Source organism: Canis aureus, chromosome 38 (assembly GCF_053574225.1).
Source record: "Canis aureus isolate CA01 chromosome 38, VMU_Caureus_v.1.0, whole genome shotgun sequence".
NCBI classification, from domain to species: domain Eukaryota; kingdom Metazoa; phylum Chordata; class Mammalia; order Carnivora; family Canidae; genus Canis; species Canis aureus.
Window position 1 is genome coordinate 8,666,755 of NC_135648.1, and position 21,429 is coordinate 8,688,183.

At 37.4% G+C, this 21,429-nt stretch overlaps 1 protein-coding gene across 5 annotated transcripts in view; it reads right to left on the reverse strand.

Annotated features, from left to right (window-relative positions):
* MARK1 (microtubule affinity regulating kinase 1) overlaps positions 1-21,429 on the reverse strand; it is a 116,405-nt gene that overhangs the window by 25,230 nt on the left and 69,746 nt on the right. For all 5 annotated transcript variants that reach the window (XM_077886937.1, XM_077886936.1, XM_077886935.1 and 2 more), the window contains exons 6-9: positions 19,655-19,725; positions 14,939-14,995; positions 10,225-10,461; positions 10,018-10,137 (exon numbers count right to left, since the gene is read on the reverse strand). In XM_077886937.1, the coding sequence (XP_077743063.1) occupies positions 10,018-10,137; positions 10,225-10,461; positions 14,939-14,995; positions 19,655-19,725 (485 nt within the window). The remainder of the gene's footprint in view (positions 1-10,017; positions 10,138-10,224; positions 10,462-14,938; positions 14,996-19,654; positions 19,726-21,429) is intronic.

Sequence of the window (21,429 nt, forward strand, 5' to 3'; positions counted from 1 at the left end):
TTAGTCAATAAAGACAGCTCAGAGAATATGGCAGGGGAGAATGGTCAAAATGGAAGCCTAGCGTCAGGGATGAACAAGAATCTGGGTGAAGATAGAGATTGGTGTGAATTACCAGAGTCAAATTTAAGTGATGCTATAACAAGAGTCAGTCCTACTTTGTTAAAAGGCACCATAGTGGGGGCACCCTATGGAATGTGAAAATATTCACAACCATTAATACTCACAATATGTAGAGTAAATCCTACAACTCAGTAAAAATAAAAACTGTCTGATTAAAAAAGGGTAAAGAACTCAGATATTTCTCCAAAAGAATATATACCAAGAGCCAATAAGCATATGAAAAGATGCTAGCATCACTAATCATCGAAGAAATAAAAACCATGATGAGGTGTCACCTCCTATCTGTTAGGATGGCTACCATGGAAAACAATGAAAATAACAAGCATGGGTGAGCATGTGGAGAAACCGGAACCCTTGTGCACTTGTTGGTATGACTGTAAAATGGTGTCACTGCTATTGTCAACAGTATGGGGGTTCCTCAAAAAATTTAACAGTACAACTATGTGTATAATCTAGTTATTCCATCTCTGGGTATATAGTCAAAAGAACTGAAACAGGATACTGAAGGGTATTTGCACACCCATGTTCATCGAAACATTACTCACAATAGCCAGGATGTAGACCAACCGACACGTCTGATAGATGAATGACACAGTGGAATGTTATTCAGCCTTAAAACAAAATGCAATCCATACATATATTATGGATGAAACTTGAGGACATTTCTCAGTGAAATAAACCAGCCACAAAAAGACAGATAATCATTACATGAGGTATCTAAGGTGACTGATCTCCTAGAAATGCTAAGTAGAATGGTGTTTGCCAGGCGCTGGGAGAGGGGGTGACAGGGAGCTGTTCAATGGTACAGAGTCTCACTCATGCAAGGGGAACAAGTGCCAGAGATCTGCTGTCTAACAGTGGACACACAGGTAACAATACTGTAATGTATTCTTAAAAGCGTAGAGTATAAATTCATGTGTTATTTACTACACATACACAAAGACAACTAGTGGGGAATAATTCTGGGGCAATGATTCTCTATTAATTTGGAAAAATTTTTTATCATTTTATCACTACTGAGTCCTAGGCTTTCATTCAGGAACATTCTAGGTGTTGATATATTGATATTCTTTGCCCAGGCCCTGCAAAGTATATTCTCCATTTTTAGACTTCACTTGCTAATGTTCTACTAAACAGAAAAGTAACATTCCGTACAGAGATCCTTTTGAGGCTAATTGTTTGCCCAGATACTTTCCCCTTACTTAATTATATTTAGTTAAAGTCATTCACTAGAAGACAGACCTCCAGAGTGTGCCTCTAAGAACTGGGATCTCTAAGAACACTGCTGTTGTGGATGGGAGGGATTTTCCAAAGATTCTGGTCATATGATATATATTTCAGTGAAAAATATGCAGATAATTCATATATGTTTAAAATTATGCAGACCTGTAACTCTTAAAAGATCACCACTAACTTTCTTCTTCCTCCCCCCTCATTTTATTGAGATGTAGCTGACATATAAACTTTGTATTAGTTTAAGGTATACAACGTAATGATGTGATATATAAACATATAAATATTATGAAATGAGCACCACAGTAAATTAACCCCCTATCGCTTCATATAGTCATAATTTTTTTCTTCATGATGAAAATTTTTAAGATCTACTCACTTAGCAACTTTCAAATACACCTACAATGCAGTATAATTAACCACAGTCACTATGTTGTACATTAACACCCCTGTAACTGACTCAACTTATAACTGGAAACTTTTACCTTTAGACCACTTTTACTTATTTCATCCACCCACAATCTCCCACCTCTGGCAACCCTCGATCTGTTCTCATTTCTCAATTTTTTTTTTTTTTTTTTTAGATTCCACATATAAATGAGATGATATGGTTTTTGTCTTTCTCTGAGCTAAGTGTTTACTGGCAGATGAATGGATAAAGAAAATGTATATATTCACATTTAAAAAATTAAGTATGTTATCCAGCTCATTTTAATAGAAGTAGACCCATTATAAACTCAAAAAAATAATAATGCTGCCACTAGTCTTTAGTGATTATTCATCAATAAAGGAAAGTATTGGGGAAGGTCCACACTGGGGGAGGGGAAGGGAAAAAGCAGAGCTGCAAACACCAGCTACATGATTTCCCAAAATGTTAAGGTCCTTCCTGTTCCTCAACTCCCCCTTCTCAAACAGTATGTCTGGCAAAAGCCTAGACAACAGCAGTTGGGCCCCAGTATCTGCAGAAGTAAAATTCTGCTGTTGGTAGAATTTCCTAGGTTGGAAGGAGAATATGTAAAAATCTTAAAGAATACAAAGGACTACGTCAGGACAGCTACACAGTACGTGCAATCCCACCAGTACTTGGCAAGCTCTAATCCAGCCCACCTACTCCCTGACACCTAGAGTGACTCACTTCCACAGCTGGACCCCGCTGAGGGAGGCCCACGGAGGTGGCAACTCAGTTGAGGCTTAAAAATGAAAGCCTTTAAACATGTTCCAAATAAATAGAACCAACTCCACCGCGCTCCACACACATGTGCACATGTAAGAGTGAGACAGCAAGTGCGCACAAGTAGGGGGAGAGGGAGAAGCAGACTCCCCGCTGAGCAGGGAGCCCAATATGGGGCTCGATCCCAGGACCCCAGTATCATAACCGGATCTGAAGGCAGACATTCAAACATCTGAGCCACCCAGGTGCCCCACAACATATTACTTTTTAATGGGAATTCTTTGCATGTTTTTTGATACTACGATGAATGAGTCTGGGCAAAGAAGGAAACTAACAGACATCAGCTAGACATAAATTCCTGTTTTTTTTTTTTTTTAAAGATTTTATTTATTAATTCATGAGACACACAGAGAGAGAGAGAGAGGCAGAGACACAGGCAGAGGGAGAAGCAGGCTCTCCATGGACAGCCTCATTCGGGACTTGATCCCAGGACCCCAGGATCATGACCTGAGCCAAAGGCAGATGCTCAACCACTGAATTACCCAGGTCCCCCTATTCTGGTTTTTCAATAAATTCAAATTAAGTCCTCAGTGATGTTCTCAAGTTTAAGATGACAATGTTAAGAGTCTGAAAATAACAACTAATGGAGAGAGATTTATAAATGGCCAAATTTTTGGTGAGTCAGATTCTGGAAGAGTAAGAGTTCATCACTCAACAAGGACCTGGAAGGGAGAGTGTGAGGGACCCAGGCAGAGGGCGCAGCAGGTGTGAAGAAGCCCAAGGGCAAACGAAGGTGGTGCTTGTCTGGGTTGCAGCAGGTTTGGTAAGCCTGGAACATATGTGGTGAGGTGGCTGGTGAGGCAAGATGAGGGGAGAAAATTCACAGGGACCGGAGGGTTTCTTTCAATCACATGAGGGACATCTTTGGAGGGTGCAATTCTGAAGTCTCTCTGGGCAGTGCGCGGAGAGTGGGTTGGAAGGGTTCATCACTGGAAGCCCAGAAGTCAGCTAAGAGGCTTTAGCGAGAATCTAGGAGAAAGAGGGTGCCAGTCTGACTCAAACAAGGCAGTGGCAATGGGAAAAGAGACATTTTCAATATCTGGCTGGTAAAAATCAACAAAACTTTGTGACTGGATATGAGGAGGTACGATGAGGTGAGACAATTCAGAAAAAGATGGAGCCAAGGTTCCCAGTTGACAACTGAGCAGCGGTTGACAGTATTCATTGAGAAAGCACGCTCGGAAGGAGAAGGAGGCCGGATGGGGAAGCACGCGGCTGACTTTTGTGGTAGCTGAGTTCGAGATGCTATGGGTTATCTAAACAGACACATTATGTAAACTCCAGAGAAGCTCAAGGGAAATCTGGGCTGGGGACGGAGATTCAGAAACAGCCAACACACATGATAATGGAAGCTGTGGAGCGGGTGGGATTCTCAAGGAAACCTAATAGAGTCCGAATGAGCGGAAGACGGCCTGATGGCAGAGTCCTGTGGAACAGTGACATTTAAGGGCTAGGAAGAAAAGTAACCCACCACGTCAACGGAGGAGGAAAATCTGCACAGTGGGACCTGAAAAACAAGGTAAGAGTCTTTAGAAGAGGGCACAGTGGTGTCCTGTCAACGCAAGTGACTGCTCAAAAAGCAGGTGCTGTGTTGAGGAGCAAAGAGGAGGTGGCTTCATTGGGGTGGTTGCTGGGGGCCTGGCACTGCTGACTCTAGGCAGAGATGCTTCTTTAAAAGGGCAGAAAAAAATGAGTGGGAAATATCAGAAAGGGAGACAGAACATGAGGGACCCCTAACTCTGGGAAACGAACTAGGGGTGGTAAGAAAGGGAGGTGGGCAGGGGGTGGGGGTGACTGGGTGATGGGCACCGAGGGGGGCACTTGACGGGTGAGCACTGGGTGTTATAAAATATGTTGGCAAACTGAACACCAATAAAAATAAATTTATAAAAAAAATTTAAAAATAAAAATATTTAAAAAGAAAACAAAACAAAAAAGTCAGGGCAGAAAGAGAGGAACAAGAAGGGAAACTGGATGGGCACTGTGGGATTGAAGGGTGTCTTTGTCTAAGTGGAAGACACAAGTACAAAGGCTGAGAGCTAAAGGCGTCAGCAGAGAGGAGGCGAGGAGGTCCAGAAGAGGGAGCTTCTCTGAAGGCCTGAGATACTGAGAGGGCACTTGCATGTCTCCTTCACTAAAGCTGGAGTCCTTGAGGATCAAGACTGTATCTTTCCCAGCACACGTGCCTGTTGTCGCTTTTGAACTGGGCAGTATTTTAAAATAAAGCTGCTACAGGAGTTCTGGGTATAGTGAACTGTTGAGAGGAGCTTAGCAACGACGAGGACTGAAGAAGTTGCTAGAATGCCCGGGACACAGACAATCGCGGGCTGCGGAAATGGAAGAAAGAAAAGCTTGAGGTACAACTCAAAGCACTGGATGACAGGATTTGTTCTGGGAATGAGGGAAAGAAAGGCGGGCATCTAAGAGGGTTCTAAGGATTTAATTCAGGTGTTTGGTAGAATGAATAGGATATCCATGACTTAGGTAAGAAACACAGGAGCAATAACAGATTTGATAGCTGGGCGATAGGCAATTAAAAGCAAACTAAAGATCATCCGAGTTTTCTGAGGTTTCTCGATTACACTGTGTTTATTTGGTGTTCATTTCATGACCATTAGGTATCTGTCCACATCAAGGAAAAATATGTATGTGAATCAAATCCTCTGGCAACTTGTCTTTTATTTGGGGAAATGAGATTTACTCACGAAACCTGAAAAAAATCTGAACACACAACAGAATTAACTATTCAAAAAAGTGTGCTAAAAGAGTTTTTGCTTTGAGGCCAAGGCAGAAATGCCACCCCCCCCTTCCGAAATGGAGGTACTGTGGCACAGGGGCGTGTTCACAGAACCTGACCTGTGTAGTTTCAGGCAGGGTACAAATCACCAAGCCAGCAAACTGCACTAGACCAGCTGAATAAACTAATCCATTTTAGATTTCCTTTGAGATCTCTCTTTCTTTTTTTTAAAAAAGTAATCTCTATGCCCAATGTAGGGCTTGAACTCATAACCCCAAGATCAAGAGTCACATGCTCCACTGACTGAGCCAGCCAGGTGCCCCTGAGGTATCTCAAAATGAGAAATAAGAGGTCAAACAGCATTCCAAACCGAACAAGAGAGAGTTTAGCCAATGAACATAGATGACTACTTGCTGAGAAATTCTATCAAAATAACTGATTCAGATGAATTATAAAGAAATAAACTAATAATGGAAATATACACCCTACACTTAAGGTGCACATTAAAAATTTATGGACTTTAGTAGGATAGCCAGATGGAAATAATTTTTCTTAAATGGTTTCAACCTCTATAAAAGTTCACCATATGCTTCTGAATCTGTACTTAGAAAACCTGCATTAAAAACATTATTATTTTTACTATTATTATTATTATTTGCTTTATTGCCTCTTGTATTTGGCAGACACAAGCAAAATTTTTAAGATCATCTTAGCAGCAGCGGAAGAGGTGTTAAAGCACAAATAAATATTTTTTTGCGGAGGAACACAGATGATGGAGAAAGGGCAATAAAGAGGAGTTTTGCCTTTGCTTCAAATTTTGCATTATTTTGAAAGGTAACATAGTCCACTCCAGTTAAGGACTGCAAAAATTAAAGACATACATAGAGGGGATAGCAGAAAAAAATTGTTAGTTTGTTTCTAACAAAAAAATCTAGATATACCAATATTCCATTAACTAGGGAAAAAATAGTACATAACATAAACACAAATCCTTTTAAAATCATGTGTGATACTATCCTTCCCGTTATTAGTGCAATGAGCACACTTTGCCAGCTTTCATATATAGAACCTGAAAAAAATTATGTAACCGTTTAGTTCTAGAGACAACAGGTCAAGCAAGTAGAATGTGAAACTAATTTCATTCGTTTTATTTTCATGGGGGATAAATAAGGTACTTAATATATAAGGCTTTAAGAAAGACTTTAATAAAGTATGTAGTCTTAATTTGAGAAGCAACAGGAGGATATCTGAGTTAAATCTGAAGTTTAGTAAGATAATAAATAGCCACATAAGATTCTTTAAATTGAATTTCAAATATTAACATGTTATATGGTGAAGAAAGACTAGTAGTGTTTGCTCTCCTCAGTTAACTCTTGATATTCATATATATTTTTTTTAATTTTATTTATTTATTTATTTATTTATTTATTTATTTATTTATTTATTTATTTATGAATGATAGTCACACACAGAGAGAGAGAGAGGCAGAGACATAGGCAGAGGGAGAAGCAGGCTCCATGCACCGGGAGCCCGACGTGGGATTCGATCCCGGGTCTCCAGGATCGTGCCCTGGGCCAAAGGCAGGCGCCAAACCGCTGCGCCACCCAGGGATCCCCAACTCTTGATATTCAAAAAACACTGAAAAAATTACATACAGTTCCATTCTTTTACAAATATAAGAATTGAGAGGAAATATTTCATATTAAAATGTACAAAGCTGATACAGATTTGCAAGGCTGATTAACTAGACTCCATTAGATAAGCAGCTCAGAGACAGAGAGCTTATATACAAAGAAGCAAAGTTAACCTAGTCATTAAAAATATTAAGCATTGTCTCTGATGAAGTAAATACAAATTGAAGCAATTATGACAAACTATGTAACTACCTTAAAGACATCAAATATTAGAAATTATATCAAATACTGATTCAAGCTGTAAAGAATAGAGACCTTCAAATACCTTAGATCACACACAATCTTTTAGCAATGAATACCAGACTGTTTATACCCTTTGATGCACTAATTACACTCTGGAGAATATATCCAAGCATATATCCCAAAGGGGAAAAAAGTATATCACATTATTTTTAGTAAAAACAATGAAAACAACTGAAATGTGCCACAAGCAGGGGATGATACGTAACCCAAAGAAAACAACATTGCTACTGGCAAGGAAGGAGCTCATGCTTATGGTAAAGCAGAAAGTACATAGCCCCAAACTTTTAAGTCAAAAGAAGAAAAAGAATGCAACATGACAGGAAACATTACTACTGTACCAAAATTTACGTTTATACACTCAAGACCAGTGTTTTGAAAACAGCTATTTTTTTAGAGGATTTTTTTTTTTGCTGTATAGTTGCTCCTGAAGTTGGTATGAAAGATAAAAGAAGATTAAAATAATTTTTGACATCATTGCTATTTCAAGGGGAGTTTCTCAAGGTTTAGTGTAAGAAATCTTTCTTCCCTTTTTTTTTTTTTTAAACAGTGTCAGGCTTCTCTGGAAAGTTATTTCTGGGAACTGTGAAGCAGACAGCCTTTGTACGGCCATAGCTGCAATTTTATGATAATATTTCCAATGCACACTCATGGGTCTGTGGCTGGAAAACTTAGTTTTGATAAGCTGGAACAGAAGGTTCCAGACTATATTCAAATACATCAAGTTGAGATTCTGATGATCAAATGTTTTAGTATAATAATTTGGCTTTTAAGTTCAACCCAGAATTCTAATACTTTAATCCTTTGCATTTTAATGCTAAGGATGAAAGACTTAAATATGTGGCTACTGTAAATTAATCATCTTTAAGTGACTAAGTACATCATACTTAGACAAACTAAGAGATTTACAACATCTATAATAATTTTGTCTGTTCTTTTTGTTCTTCTCATGAGTTAGGCTGACGCCTCAACCAAGGACATTTTATTAAGTGACATTCGGATAAACTAGATTCCTATGATAGAAGTGGGTCATAAAGCAGGATTAAGAAAGACTCAGGTTGCCGTAAAATTTGACTTATTTTTTAAATAGTCTTTATTTTTTTAAACTAATAAGCTCTACATCCAACATGGGCTTGAACTCACGACCCCAAGATGAAGAGTCACATGCTCCTCCACCTGAGCCAGCCAGGGTCCCCTGTTGCCATAAAATTTTAGAACTGAAGTGAGAGTCAACAGTTTTAACTTTTTCACTGTTTCACATAACTTCCTATGAATAATGGTTAAAAATAAGTTTAAAAAAGTAGTAACATTAAAGGAAGCTTTTCTTTTTTCACAGGCCTCTCTATGAAAACATTACTAACATATCCTTTTACCCACAAAGGACCAAAAAAAGAAAAAAAAAACCCACAAAAATTATGGGAAGGAACTAACTGCATTTAAACAAATAAGTCAGTAAAAAATAGCCGATATGTGATTCACTGATGTAAAGCATTTAAAATAATCTCCCAGGGGAAATTATTTTATATCACCATCTTTTAACTTCCACCAAAATACATTGTATATTTTAGTGGAAATTATTTGTGGAAATAAAATTACAAAGCCCAAACTAAGCTGAGAGCTCTGTACACAGGGATGGCTCACTACAAGGTTGTCTCCTAACCAGCATGAAGTCTGTGCCAGAAAGCCCCATTGCTACACTAAAAAGTACGGTTTAAATGAGATTAATTCTCTGAATTTTGTACCCCATCTACTAAGGCAAATAAATGAAGACAAAAGAGTACCAGTGAACAATATATGCTGGATCTCTGAATTATCTTAGTATTGGTTAAAATATCATTCTTAGATGGGCGAAATACTTAGAAAGAAGTTGTTTAATTGCAGTGTCAGCAGGAAAAAAGGTTAGATATTTGGGTTGTGTGAACCTCTGATATTATTTGGCTATAACATGTTAGTACCTTTGTAGTATAATAGCAACTATTATAAGACACATGGAACGTAGGTAGACAACAGAACAATGTGTTAAGAAACAAAATTCCTGTTTCTAGTATGTTCTACTTAAATTGTACATTTTCTGTTATCAGAGATTTCTTTAAATTTTTTAAATATCAGCTTCTAAGTTCAGATACAGTCATGAAATACTGGATTAGAACTTCAACTAACTTTTTAAAAAATATTTTAATTATTTATTTGAGAGATGGAGCCCGACAGAGAGAGAGAGAGAGAGCACAAGTGGTAGAGAGGGAGAAGCAGGCTGTCCATTGAGCAGGGAACGTGATTGCAGGACTCGATCCCAGGACCCTGGGATCATGACCTGAGCTGAAGGCAGACACCTAGTGGCTTAATGGACTGCGCCACTCAGGCACCCTTTCATCTGATTTTTTTTTAATCTTCCAAATATCTATACTGCTAAATACAAGGTTCTCATATTGGTGCAAGCAATTTCTCACAGAGGCCAGGTTTTCCCCCTTCTTCAACAAAAAGCCAATTTTATTCCTATTTTCATGTTGTCTTAATTTGGTACTTCATTGCAGGACAAAGAAGGAATAACTGTCTTTAAAGAAACAGACTGTGACAACTTTTGAGTAGCGAAAGAATCATGTTGCCTTCACTAGTTCTAAACAGGTTGCATGACTTGCCGATTTTCCAAACAAAACAAAACAAAAACAAAAAAACGACCAGGGAGGAATTATTGAAAATGTGCTTCAGTTCTTAGAATATTTTAATTGTTGAACTTTAAATCTGGAGTACAAGAAAGTACTTACTTCTAAGCTGCCTCTCTTTATTGGATTCAGCACCAATAATTTCTTCAGAAGATTTTCACAGTCAGTGGACATATAGAAAGGAATACGGTACTTCCCTCGTAAGACTCGCTCCCGTAGTTCCTTAAAAAGGCAAAGGAAGTACTCATGACTGGCTGCTGAAGTGATCACGCCTGGATATAAAAGATTAGCACTGAATTTCACGGATACCTTCAAATTCTGGCCATCAAAAGGCAAGGAGCCACTGACTAGTGTATAGAGAATGACGCCGAGGCTCCACACGTCCACTTCAGGCCCATCGTACTTCTTTCCTTGGAAAAGCTCAGGGGCAGCATAGGGAGGGCTTCCACAAAATGTGTCCAATTTGTTCCCAACTGTAAATTCATTACTAAAACCAAAGTCAGCAATTTTAATATTCATATCAGCATCAAGGAGAAGGTTTTCAGCCTAAGAGAAAAATAATAAGAAGGACAATGTAAATGCCTACATCAAGCAAAATATTAATTGTTTCAGATCAACATATATTTCTTGCTTCTCTCTCTTTTTTTTTTTTTTTGAGAGAGAGAGAGAGAGAGAGAGAGAGAGAGAGAATGCCACTGGGAGGAGTGGGGCAGGACAGAGGGAGAGGGAGCAGGCTCCATGCCCAGCACAGAACCCCACGGAGGGCTCAGTCTCATGACCCTGAAAGCACGACCTGCGCTGAAATCAAGAGTCAGAGGCTCAACTGACTGAACCATCAGGCACCCCTTTTGCTTTTCTTTCTTTTTTATTTATTCAGAGAGAGAGAGAGAGGCAGAGACACAGGCGGAGAGAGAAGCAGGCACCATGCAGAGAGCCCGATGTGGTACTCGATCCCGGGTCTCCAGGATCACGCCCTGGGCTGCAGGCGGCGCTAAACCGCTGAGCCACCCAGGCTGCCCTGCTTTTCATTTTTAAGCATATCATCAAATTAGAAGCCCAGCATGGTGCTTCAATCCATAACTCTTCAGAATCACATCTATATAAGATTAATTTAATTTTATTTTTTAAAGATTTATTTATTTATTTATTTATGATAGACATAGAGAGAGAGAGAGAGAGGCAGAGACACAGGAGGAGGGAGAAGCAGGCTCCATGCCAGGAGCCCGACGTGGGACTCGATCCTGGGACTCCAGGATCGTGCCCTGGGCCAAAGGCAGGCGCTAAACTGCTAAGCCACCCAGGGATCCCCTATAAGATTAATTTTAATGCTATAAAAAGGAAGCTCTCGTTTATAAGGGTATCCTGCAACTATTTGAAAAAAGTTACTTAAAACACTTTTTCTTCCACACATTATTTTTTTTTAAGATTTTATTTATTCATGAGAAACACAGAGAGAGAGGCAGAGACATAGGCAGAGGGAGAGGGCAGGCTCCCTGCGGGCAGCTTGAAGCAGGACTTGATCCCAGAACCCCAGGATTGCAACCAGAGCTAAACACAGACTCTCAACCACTGAGCTACCCAGGTGCCTCCTTCCACACATTACGGTAAACCCATTTTTTTTTTCTTCATGGTAATAAACATCCTGGAACTGTACCTTAATATGACCTATTTTTAAAAATACAAGTTAACATAACACTAGCGCTTTGGGGGCTTAAACCAACAAGTTTACTCAAAAGTCCTCTATTTTAATAGAGTATCATTGGTTAATGCAAAGCTCAAGAGTATACTTAAAATAACTGCCAGTCAGGGGTTCTCTGACTACTGAATTCAATCCTTTGTCTTCTCTTATAGAATGCTTCCCCAGCAAAGTTTTGTTCTTTTAGTAAAACTAAACAATACAATACAGCCTCCACTAGACCTTGTTTAAGTTTCCTTTTGCTGTTCTAAAACTAGATTCTCAAAACAAAAACAAAAATAAAAACAAAGGGATCCCTAGGTGGCTCAGCAGTTTAGCGCCTGCCTTCAGCTCAGGGAGTGATCCTGGAGACCTGGGATTGAGTCCCACGTCAGGATCCTTGCATGGAGCCTGCTTCTCCCTCTGCCTGTGTCTCTGCCTCTCTCTCTCTCTGTCTCTCATGAATAAATAAATAAAATCTTAAAAAACAAAACAAAACAAAAAAAACCCTAGATTCTCTTCTGGAGGTATATTTTGGTAGAAAACAGTGATTTCCACCCCTATATTTTTAGAAGCTGGTTTTCCAAAATCCTGAATCATTAAAAAAAAAAAAAAAAAGTTTTAAATGTGCCTTTTGTAAATACAAGCAATTCAATATAGTCTTTGCTTTTGTACATGTTTTATTCCAAACTCTTTTATAACTGATGGCCTAAGGAATTATATATTATTTTGTAGATATATTTTATGGGGTTACAAAAGGAGTAAAATTTAGCTACAATGAAAACCAGAGTTCTCTCTATTGCTCCAGAGCCAGGCACTCTACCCACCATACAGTTCTTCCCTCCCTCACCCTCCTTTTTTCCTTTTCTAAGGCATGCTAGCTTGGGATATCGGTTTTGAGAAATGGAGGTACATCTAACATCCAAATATATGTGATAATAATGAGGTTCGTTTATGACATAAATAGCACATAAATTTGGGAGATTCATCTTAAATTCTAACACTGATGGGCTGTGTGACAAAACCAAGTTATTTTGATGTTCTGATGTAAGGGCCTGGTCATTGTAAATTTCTGGGACCAAGTGTGAGCAAGCTGGACTTTCCTAGTTTCTGTGATGAGGTCTGGATGGATACTGAAGCACGCAAGCTGCCCTGCAAGAGCTGAGCTGGGAGGGACTCTGGGGTCTGCTCCAGGAGTGCACGGGAAAACGTGTCCCCTGACTGGAGGGAAACTCAGGGTGTTGAACATGATTCATTTTTTCCTCAGATTTCTGTTCATATAGCAAATGAGACGATAGGTGGGTGTCAAACACACAGCCAGGGAACAGTCCTCTCCTTTCTCTTTCTCTGTAGAAGTGATTTCTCCTTAAAATAGTTGCAGGAGGAAACTAAGAAATAGAAAATTTTGGAGCAGTAGAAAATCTGCAACCTCAGAAAAATGGAGCCAAAATACAGGATTAGATTTCTGACAAGTGCTTAAGACAGTCGTTTTTTTGTGTTTGTTTGTTTGTTTTTTTAAGTAGCTCCATGCCCAGTATGGAGCCCAATGGGGCTTGAACTCATGACCCTGAGATCAAGACCTGAGCTGAGATCAAGAGTCAGACACTTAGCCAACTGAGCTACCCAGGTGCCCCTTAAAACTGTATTTTTAAGTAGAATACAAACTAGTATTAGTAACTGACAGAGGTCATGGGGAGAAAAGTAATAAAAGAAAAATAGACTCCTAGGTAAGGAACGATGAAAGTTAAGTTTGGAGGAAGAGAGAAAGAGGGAGGGAAAAAAGACAAATATTTCAGTTCCAGGACTTTTTACTTTTAATAAAAGAAAAAAAAATCACACCTATTCGGTCATACCATTTCTTTCTTTTTAAAATTTATTTATTTATTGAGGTGAGGGGAGTGAGCACACAGGCAGGGGGAGGAGCAGAGGGAGAGGAAGAGAGAGAATTGTCAAGCAGCTCCCTGCTGAGCACAGAGCCTCAGGTGAGGCTGGATCTCCCAACACCAAGATCATGTCTGAGCCGAAATCAAGAGACGGATGCTCAACCAACTGTGCTACCCAGGCACCCTTATTTTATATTTTTTTTAAAAAAATTATATACATATATACTTAAGGTATGTCTCAAAATTATTTTATATACACAGTGAAATAATTACAACAACCAAACTAACTTATTACCTCCTCACTTAGTTATTTGTGTGTGTGTGTGATGAGGGCACACTCATATAAATAAATCTACTGTCTGAAGCAAATTTCCTAGCATACAATATAGTATTAACTTTTTGAATGTGACACCAAAAGCTCAGGAGCCAAAGCAAAAAGAAATGAGAGACTTCATTCAAACTAAAGAGCTTCTGCATAGGAAAGGAAACCATCAACAGAAAGGTAACCTGTGGATTGGGAGAAAATATTTGCAAACTTTACATCTAATAAAGGATATCCAAAATACATAAGGAACTCATAGAACTCAGTAGCAAAAAAACAAACATCACAATTAAAAAATGAGCGGAAGTCCCTGAACTGACATTTTCCAAAGACATACAAATGGTCAAGAGGTATATGAAAAGGTGCCCAACATCACTAACCATCAGGGATCTGTAAATCACAAGCACAATAACACTTCCCACCTGTTAGAATGGCCACCACCAAAAATATAAAAGATAATAAGTGTTGGCAAAACTGTGGAGAAATGGGAACTCCTGTCTAGTTGGTGGGAATGTAGGTTGGTAGAGCCATTATGGAAAACAGGATGGAGCTTCCTTGAGAATATAAAAGTGGAACTACCACATGATCCAGCAATTTTTCTTCTGGGTATAAACCCAGAGGAAATGAGAGAGTACCCTGAAGAGATATCTGTGCTCCCATGCTGACTGCCACAAACTTTTCCTGACTGTTAAAATTTCTTATTCCAAATCTGTTAATTTATACTCATCACATGCGTTTGATGTTTGCAAAATCATTTAAAGGCTCCCCCTGTTTCCTTGAACTTTAACGTAGAGAATGAACTCTGGGACTTACAGCAGACAAACCTGGTCGTATGCCCTACCGTGCTTCTGACAGAATGGGATCTCAGGCATTTTTAGTGGGGACAAAGTTCCAGATTTATCTATTAAAACAAGCTTATTAATGGTGAATCAAATCCTCGAGCCTTTAACACCATATAACTTCTCCTTCCTATTTTCTTTCTTTTCTCAGAGAAAATACTGCCTTTTATGATGTTGCTATGAAGATGATGTAAAAACTCCTTCCTTGGAGTGCTAGGCACAATTAAGCAACTGCAAAGATGGCTCTAATACTAAAAAACATCTGTTCATGATTAAGCTTTTTGTTATCAACTCAGTGGCTTACCTTAAGATCACGGTGAACAATGCACTTTTGATGGCAATACTGCACAGCAGATACAATCTAAAATAAATATTTGGATAAAAGATACATAATTATTTTATGCTAAAAACACTGCAATTTTCCCCCAATGATCATCTCCAATTGAGATAAATTATCAACTTAGATTTTAAAGTAGCACTGAATAGTTCTTAATAAAGTTAAAATGAGGAAAAGTTCACTTTTAAATGTGGACAGTATAGATAAGCAGCATTCTCTTATTAAAACAGTAAAATATTTGTCAGAGTCCATGAAAATTTTTATGGGCTGCTACATTTCTCTACTGACATGGACAAGTGTGTAGTTTGCAGTTCTGATCAAATGGTTTATTCCAACATTGGGATAAGAGCTTTGGCACACATGAATCAGTCTATTTTAGGAATTATTATCAAATGTATTCCAGGCATGTTTTTTAAGTAAGGCCAATTTACTAAGAACTTATCAGTGGGGTATTTGGCATCGTCCTGTATTTGTTCATATATAAAGAAATGGGAAAACTGTTCAGCCTTAAGATGAAACCCAATTATCAAAAAAAAAAAGAGGGAAAAATCAAATTAATATTAAACCTGTTATTAGGTCAATCAGGCAAAGTATTCTTTCCCTAACTAGATTTTGTATGTAATTGTAATTTTTAGCCATTATATAGGGCTCTTTGGGGATAAAAGACTATAAGAGGAGGAACCCAACAGTAAGAGCCAAAGATACAAGTGAGAAATAGATTATAGACACTTTTATGATAGTTGTTCACTACATAAAATACAGAAATTTAAAGAATCAGATAGCAATAAAAGTAAGAACTACTTTGTACATTAATTGTAGCTGATGTACAAGAGGACGGCCATTTTAATGCACAGCAGAACATTCAATCCTGTGGATTCAGTTAAATGGAAACAGAATATGAATTCTGAATTTTGGTTAGGCATTTACAAATGGAGGTAGAAATTAGATTTTTAAAAGTCTAAAGATGATGTGAAGTATGACCATGCTAATAGAAGTGTGGGTTAAAAAAAACCTTCACAGAAGGGAGATTGATAGTTCTGTACAACATTATTCTAACATATATCAAAATAGTTCAGACAGAAACATGAATTCAAAACAAAATCAACACACAATGAGTAATATATAATTCAATTAAGTTCATTTTGATTCAATAGTTTATTGAGTACCTGCTATGTGCAAGAAAATGTGCCGGTCGCTAGTGGAATACAAAATGAGCACTACATGGACCCTGCCCTGAAGGAGCTGAAAGTCTGGTTATGAGAAAACATGTATAGAACATGCATATGAGCAACTATAATACAAGGCAGAAGCAGAGAAGTAGAGGTACAGAGAAGTGAGGGGAATCATATCAAATAAAGAACAATTTCAGTTAGAAATGCTGTCTGGACTAGGTGATATTTGATCTAAGCCATCCTGAATGAGAGTAACATTTGAAGATGGGAGATCGGGTGATGGGGAGGCAGGGGTAAGGTGGTGAAATACACTGAGGTTGAAGCAACATAATATATTTAAAAAGCAGGTATGAAAATGGCAATAGTGGGAGTGCATTCCAAACTAAGCTGGTACTACAGAACCACTCAATGTTTTTAAGCAAAGCAACTGTGAATGTTTATGATCAATCTGAAGTGTAAATTCCCCCCAAACAGCAGAATCTTATGATGCATACTTGTAAGTATTAGCTTTCTTAAGCAATATGCTTTAAAATTCTAATATCCAATTTTCATTAAAAACATTTATTAGCCAAGAGATATATACCCTTACATATAAATATTAACACATCTTAATGAATATACTACAAGGTTATTTTTAGTAATATTGGTTTTCGAATCACTTTGTCTTGGTAACAGGGAAGAAGGCATGCTATTGATATTGATTTGGTTATCAAACATGCATTTCGACATTAGACAGAATGGTCTCCATGAAAGCAGTTCTACAGGCATTTCTGGAATAAAAATCCCCTGAGCCTTAAAACCTTAAGAATGGAAAGATAATTAAGAGAATGCTCTGTATTAAGCACTTTATTCTCCCCAAACTCTATGACCTCTGGCTTCTATCAGTTAAATGTGGTGGCTTATAATATTACTTAACTAGCAGGGTACAATTTCTGCTGTGCAAGAGTTCTCCCTTCTGTCTGACTCACTGCCAAGAATCAAGAATCCCCATGCACAACCTAAATTTTACTGAATTATCCTATGGTCGGATTCTCCTATCCCAAAACATTCTGTACCTCATCAAGTAGAATATAGGAACTTCCTTTATGATTGTTCTTCTATGGATCTGAAAACACGATTTACAATCAACCCTGCACTGACCCTAAAACCAGACCTGTCAGTGTTTTGCCATGATGTGCGAATGTTGGCTTGCTTTACAATTAACTTATAATTGAGTCAGGAATTCCCAAGCTTTAAGGAGTAGTCTTGATATTGGAAGAGTTGAATCAATATTGTGATTTTCTTTCAGGTCCTCAAAACTTCAGGAATGCAGAGGTACTTGTATGGTCCATGGCTGCTGAAGTGCTCTTAAATTGTCTTTGGCTGTATCAAATGTAGAGTCAAGGACATATATACATATGTACTTGCTAACACAGTACATTCCTACTGTTAAAAGTTTAAAAAATAACTTCATGATACAGAGCAAAAAAAGTACACATTTATTGTCTTAAATTTATAAAGAAGAATATGCACCTCAAAGGCAAATTAAAAAACATGACCTTTTGTCAAATGACTACAAAATATACATTTTAATATTTAATATATTTAGTATTTAAATACATTTAATATTTATAATAAAATTATAAAGAAAATATTTCCTATTACATTTTAAATAGCATTTGACACTCAACCTCTGCAACATGAAGAATATTTCAAAAAATAAGTCAGACTTTATTTTCCAAAAAAGCCAATTCATAATTATTTGGGTCTTTAAAAAACATCTGTGTTCCAGCCTCCTCTCCTGTTCCCACCCAACAGAAAAGATGGGCAAGTTCTCTGTAATAGCAGGCACCGTCACCTTCTCTAATTCCAGGGTACCCAACACAGTTTTCTCCACACAGTATGATTTCAGTGAATCAATACAGCCAGCCGACTAAAAAGAACAAGAGTAGTAGCAGTCTATAAAATGTAGTAAGATCCCAGTGGAAATATTTAACGTCGAGTGTAATTTTCACACTGGTCGGCTACTAACTACAACTGCGCGACTGATACCAAGAGAACCATGACATTCAAAGTGATGGCCAGTGCTTCATCTAAGGTGAGCCTCCGTCCCGGACTGCAGAGGACCACACAGTACGTGGCTGAACGCCACTCAGGTCTTCAATGTTCTGAGCTCAGTACCAGCTGCCTTTAGATTTCCGGTATTTTAGGAAGAATGTTTCTACAAATCTATCCTGAATCTAAGGGCTATGCCTATCTTTGGTATAAAGCATTTCATAAATTATGTTCCAAAAAGAATGACTCTATGAGATATCAACAATAGTTTTATCAAACTCACTTCATGATCAATGTGGAGAACACTAGGTAAAAAAAACAGTGAAACAGGTTTTTTAATTGCCTTTCCTCGAGAACTTTCAACTTTTTTCTAATTGTTTATGTAACATAAACGTAATACCTCTTAGAGGAAGACCCTATATCCATGTTCGGTGTTTCCCAAACCTACTGATCACAGATAGATCAGTAGCCATGCTTATAGAAGTACTGAGCTATTTTTAAATGAAATATTTTAAATTCATTAAAGTTTGGACTATAGCAAGTTGCCTGCTGAAATTTTACTTTAGTAAATTTTCTGAACAATTTACAATTCATTATTTGTCACTTCTACAGTAATTTATAAAGTATATTAATTTTAATCACTTCACTCCTAAAAATTAGAAGTAAAATCCTAGATTTTTACTATTTCCTTCTTTCTTTCTTAAAGATTTTATTTATTTATTTGACAGAGAGAGAGAGAGAGAGAGCAAGAGCACAAGCAGGGGCAGAGACAGCGGGCGGGGCTGGGGAAGCAGGCTCCCTGCTGAGCAGGGAGCCCAATGTGGGGCTGGATCCCAGGATGCTGAGATCATGACCTGAGCCGAAGGCAGATGCTTAACCAACTGAGCTACCCAGGTACCCCTTAAATTACTTTTTCTTATTTTATGATTTCTATAACAAGTCATGTTCAATTTGAACCGGAAATATACACATTTTACCTTATTCTTTCACATTTGTAAGGTTTCTTGCCTACTTGACTAAATAAAACTGACCACAGGCTTTAAATCTACAAAGATATGAGTTCTAATACCAAGACGTCCTTAATGACAAAAGAAAATACAATACCATCTTTAAGTAGTATGTGTATATACTGTATACCTGAAGCAATTAATACTTGGTAATAATTATTGGATAAAGGATTAAGTATTTCTTTTCTTTCTTAATCTAGTCTGTATTTCCAAAACTATCAATGAATTAATGAGACTCACCTACAAACATTCCACTATTTATGAACATCTAAAAATAACCATATGCAACTATCTTAAATTTAAATTCAGGAAGAACAATTTCTTCTTCAGTTTCCCATTCTTAAAAAGTGTAAGAAAGCAGGAATTTTTCTTTTTAAAATACCACATACTCTGAAGTCCAGTTTGTGATACTGTCCATTGTATATCACTAAAAACATTAGCAAAACAAAGTTAGAAACTACTTTCCATACCTGCCTAAATTTTGCACGGGCCTCTTTTTCTTTCATTCTTCCATGGGCAACTAAGTAATCAAATACTTCACCTGAATCAGAAAGGTAAAGCAGGCAGTAAAATACACATCGATTAACAATATAAGCAATGTCAAGTTGTGGCCTTGTTTTTAGAGAAGCTCTGGCCCACAATTTTCTGGTAGTTTTACATAAATCACAAACTATTACATGAAGAGAAAAAGGGGGGAGGCTACACATAAAATTGAGTATCCGTAGCAGCTTATGATTTAGCAAAACTCTTTTAAAGTCACAAAAACATAACCGAGAAAACTTGCTTTCTGATTTCAAGTATCACACAAAAATACAGTCAACTCTTTATTATCCATTCTAATAAAGGGAAGCCACAGTGTGAGCAATCAAAAATTACATCTGGCTTTGTATTTGGGGCCTACGTGTCAGACAAAATAACAAGAGTCCTATTACGCTGGATCTCTCTTCAATTCTACTTGTCATGGAGTTATGATCAAATTCCTTCTCACTACTTCCATTCACATTGATTTCATCATCTTTCTTCCTATACTCTGACTATGCTATTCTCATTATACTCATTTCATCTATTTTGGTACTTAACTATTTATACAGAATTAAATCATCCTGTGTACATCTTTCATTACTCCAAGTGAGCTTCAGTCATCATATCTTCCCCACACCCATGACAGAACACAAAGTGGACAGACAATACATACTTGTTGAAATAATTTAAACTAGAAACTATACAAATTTCCTATTAGTTCCATTACTTTAGATGGCTGGAAGACTTTTTTTTCATTTGCCTATAGTCAATACTAGTAAAAAACCCAAATTATTTAGTTACAATATTAAAAATACAATATCTCAGTGTAAGGGAGAAATTTATTTTTTACGCCCTTATAATTTACACTACATAGGTATATATGTATATTAAAAACTCACAAAATGGCTTGAAGAGTTCTTGTAAATACAGGACAGTGGTTAAAAACCTAGGCTTTAGAATCAGACCAATTTTGGTATGAATCCTGGTTTAGCCCTAAGTAGCTACTGGGAGACATTATGAAGACTTAACTTTATTAAGACATACATATTAAGCATAATATGTATGCTGTTTATCGTTAAACGGCATACATATTAACACAGCCTTGTGGTGGACCTTCACAAAAACAGAAGCGTCCACCGATTTTTAGTAGTCTGTAATTTCTCATACCTATCTAGTGCCTATCTCACACAGCTGTTGTAAGGATTAAATGAAATAATGCATGTGCTTATTAGCACAGTGACTGACATATAGTAAGCACTCAATAAATTATATATTTGTATCTATGCATACAGAAAATCATATATATGCAATATCAATCCTATAAATATATAAGTAAAACATTAAAAACCAAATATGTAATGAATGATGTACATCAGATGAAACTAATACATCTACAATGTCAGACAACATATGATATCAAGCATACTTAAATGATTGAATGGGATGATTAAAACAGAATGAGTGGAGCTCTAGTCGACTCATCAATAGTAAATTCTAGATATGTGAATTTAGGCTGGGAAAGATATATGCAAGAGTTCAAAAATATGGACTCCTCTTGAAGTTCTGCCTAAAACATCCACACCCCAGATGTTTACAAGACTTAGTCCTTCACTTATAATGTATTATTTGTTTATGATTTGCTTCCTCAAAAGAATATAATCTTCTTGAGGGCAGGGACATTCTTTGCTCACCCATGTGTTCCTAGCAACTACAATAATAACAT